Raw genomic sequence first — 3,874 nt, forward strand, 5'->3', positions numbered from 1 at the left:
GGAAGGTGAGCGTGACTACCAGGAAGAACTTGAAAATGAAACTCCAAGCGAAACCGTAGCTTTGAATCCCCGAAAGAGAAAGCCAATGGAATCTAGAAGCAATGTATGGGATCATTATCAAAAAATCAGAGATGAACAAGGGAACCTTATTAAAGGTAAGTGTAAATATTGTTCTAAGGAATTAAGTGCAAATACTTCAAGGAATGGTACTAGTAGTTTGCATAATCATTTAAAATCTTGCAAGTTATACAATGTTGAAGGTCATCAAACAAAATTAGCTTTTCAAGGTAATAAGGATAGTGGAAACAGATCATTGACTAGTTGGACTTTTGACAAGAATTTGGCTAGAGAAAAGTAGATTAAGATGATTATTGTAGATGAATTACCATTCAAGCTTGGGGAGGGTGCGGGTTTTAAAGAGTTTATGGCTACCGTGCAACCAATGTTTTAAATTCCATCTAGATGGACGGTTGCACGTGATTGTTATGGAATGTATGCTCTTAAAAGAAATGATTTAAAAGGCTTATTGCGTGAACCAACACAACTCTTTGCCTAACTACGGACACATGGACTTCTAATCAAACAATTAATTATATGTGTTTGACGGCACACTTTATTGATAAAGATTGGAAGTTGCATAAAAGAATCCTAAATTTTTGTCCAATCCATAGTCATAAAGGTAAGTCAATTGTAATGGAACTCGAGGAGTGTTTGGTGGAGTGGGGAATTACTAGAGTGTTATCTATCACAGTAGATAATGCTACTTCAAATGATGTTGCATTACAAAAATTAAAAGAGAGAGTTGGGAATTGGGAAACTAGTATCTTGGATGGTGAAAATTTGCACTTGAGGTGTGTTGCTCATATTTTAAATCTAATTGTAAAAGATGGATTGGGTGTATTTGACAAATCAATTAGTAAGGTGAGAAATGCTGTTAAGTATGTGAGATTATCACCCGCTAGAGAGTTTATGTTTATGGAATGTGCAAAATTTGAGAGAATTGAGAGTTGATACTAGATGGAATTCAATATATGAAATGCTAGATGTGGCGGAAAAGTATGAGAGAGCATTTAGTAGGTATGATACACACGATCCTAGGTATAAAAAGAATCTCAAAGTGGACAATGTTGATGGTAGGCCTACATGTGAAGATTGGATTACCGTGAGAAAATTTGCAAAGTTCTTGAAAAAAATTTATGATCTAATCGTGAAGATTTCGGGAACTTCTTATGTCACTTCCAATATTTGTTTACATGAGATATATGCGGTTCATGCAATCTTGAATAAATGGACATATGATAGTAATGAGCAAATGTATGTTATTGGAAAGGAAATGTTGGGTAAGTTTAACAAGTATTGGGGAGATCCAACCGAAATGAACAATCTTTTATTTATTGCGGTGGTACTAGATCCAAGGCACAAGTTATAATTTGTGGTGTATATGTTAAAACACATGTATGGAGAAGAGGTGGGGGGGGGTCAATGGGAAAGTCTTTAGAAGGGACATTAAACAAAATGTTCAATGAATACAAATCTAAAATGACAACGAACAAAAAAAGAGATGAAGGTAGAGAGAAAAGAAGGGAATAAAATGTTATCCAAGTGCATCCATCTCAATTGTTGAGGATGCAATTTGAGAAAGATATTAGATTGATTTCAAGTGAGTGCATCCGATTTAGAGGAATATTTGAGTGAAAAACCAAAAACATATAGTTGTTTGGATGGGTTTGATATATTAGAGTGGTGGAAAAATAATTCAATGAGATTCCCCATTTTATCTCAAATGGCTCGGGATATTTTAGCTTTTCCAATTTCTACGGTAGCATCGGAATCGAATTTTAGCACGGGTGGTAGAGTTCTCAATGATTTTAGGAGTTTCCTAACACCTAAAATGGTCGAAACCCTTATTTGTGCTCAAGATTGGATGAGAAAGACCGTAAAAGCTATTAGTGTTGAAGAGGATCCCGAAGAAATGAGACAACTCGATGAATGTATGCATCCAATTTCAGTCCTTTCCTTTTGCTTTTTAATTCTATGAACTGTGATTATTAGTTTTCAATTGTACCCTGATTACTTAGAGTTTTTAATTTAAAATCTGTTTTTAGCACTTGATAAAATGAAGGTTGACGCAAGCTCCACAACAACATCAGCCACTAGAACCAGCACTCACCCTGAGCTAGATCAACAGTAAGTTGAAATGCATCATTTATAATTTTGTATGCATCATTTATAATCCAGTCATGTGTGACATTAATTTATTTTTTATATCAACAGAAATACAAGCCAGTACCAGCAGGAGGACTCTGAAATATTTCTGTTTCGAGATTGTAATGAGGTATTTCTGAAATATTTCTATTTCGAGATTGTAATGAGGTATTTCTGAAATTATGATCAACTTATTGAAATTATTTCTGAAGAATAGTGGGTTGTATATTTGTATTAGTACAATAGTCAACATATATCTCTTGGTTCTTCTGAACCATTGCAACAAAAATATTATTTATTTTTTTAATAAAAATATGCACAAGGAGTGAATTCTGGCAAAATGTTTCTCGAAGGCTGAATTCTTTCTACCAAAAATATAGCAGATATTATATCAGAATTTAATAGTTCCCACCAAAGAAAATGATTAAAGTTTGAATGTAAGTTTGGATAATAGTTGTATTTGATAGCACCAACAGTTTTTTTCCTTATGATATGCAGTCAAGTTCTGTGTTAAGTAGTCATCTGTTTTGGAACACTCCCTCTGCCACTTACAAGTACAACAGATGTTAGGATGTGAATAAATTTCTCCTCTGATTTTCACTTGATTGTCATTATTTGCTAATTCCCTCCCCTTTTTAATTACTGAACATTTAATGTTTACATGATAATGATATATCCACTTCAGTTGCAGTGATGTATTGTTTATCATCTATCTTTTTTTAAAAGAAAATAAACTGTAGTTTATTTGTTTCATAGAATAGGTTAAAACTATAGACATAGTGAATTAGTGATCATCATTCAGATCAGTTAAACTTAATTGTATGTTCTATCTCTATGGTCCAATCTAATTCTTTCTATTTTTATCCTTGACTTATTACAGGATTGTAACATCAATGTAGTATGCGACAAAAATGCAGAATCATGTACAGGAGGAATGTAGTGTGCAGGAGGCAGGAGCTCTGGTCTTTGGAGTTTGAAGTCTGAAGTTTGGACCGGAGTAACACTGTAGCAGATTCCAGTTTCATCACCTGCCAAACATTTCATTTTCTTTATGTTTTAGACTCATTTTATATTAACCAAGACCGAGCTGTTAGGTTTTGAATGCAAACTTGTGTTATGATTATGAAGCATCAGAAACTTAAATTTCTGTCTGTTTGTTTTAAATTGCTGATGCATGCTTGTGAACTTAAATTTTGTGATTGTTTTTTGGCCAATTTTAGACTTTTCTTTTGAAATTCGGTTTAATACTTCGGTTTCGGTAATAACCAAATAATTTATTTCGGTTTCGGTTTCAAATCGAATAAATTTCGGTTCGGTTTTTGGTAGCTATTTTCCTGACAATTTGGTTTCGGTTAACCGAAAAAAAATTCGGTTCGGTTCGGTTTTAACCGAATGCACAGCCCCGATACACCTATTGCCGATCAACAACTGAATGATAGTCATTGATGAAAAGAAGAGAATAGAAGTTGAGAGTGTCATAGCAGTTTAAAGTTGTGAGAAGTATTTAGCATTTGACAAACACAGTTTTAACTGACTATGACTGAAATGAGAGACTGATGTTCCAATATATCATTCAGAGGATAATGAACACTAGTTTTAGAAAATGTCTTCACCGTGAATTCAATATTTTCATCATTAATTTGAGGACTTGGTAAATAACCAATATTCA

The 3,874-nt window shown here is 33.6% G+C and overlaps 1 protein-coding gene across 1 annotated transcript; it reads left to right on the forward strand.

The window, feature by feature from the left end:
* Positions 1–1,818: 1,818 nt before the first annotated feature.
* Positions 1,819–3,201, forward strand: LOC141684048 (uncharacterized). The gene is made up of 4 exons (XM_074488874.1): positions 1,819–1,991; positions 2,106–2,187; positions 2,275–2,335; positions 3,086–3,201. The coding sequence occupies exons 1-4, from the start codon at positions 1,892–1,894 to the stop codon at positions 3,143–3,145; spliced, it is 303 nt and encodes a 100-aa protein (XP_074344975.1). The 5' UTR covers positions 1,819–1,891; the 3' UTR covers positions 3,146–3,201.
* Positions 3,202–3,874: the final 673 nt, after the last annotated feature.

Source organism: Apium graveolens, chromosome 9 (genome assembly GCF_009905375.1).
Source record: "Apium graveolens cultivar Ventura chromosome 9, ASM990537v1, whole genome shotgun sequence".
Classification (NCBI taxonomy): domain Eukaryota; kingdom Viridiplantae; phylum Streptophyta; class Magnoliopsida; order Apiales; family Apiaceae; genus Apium; species Apium graveolens.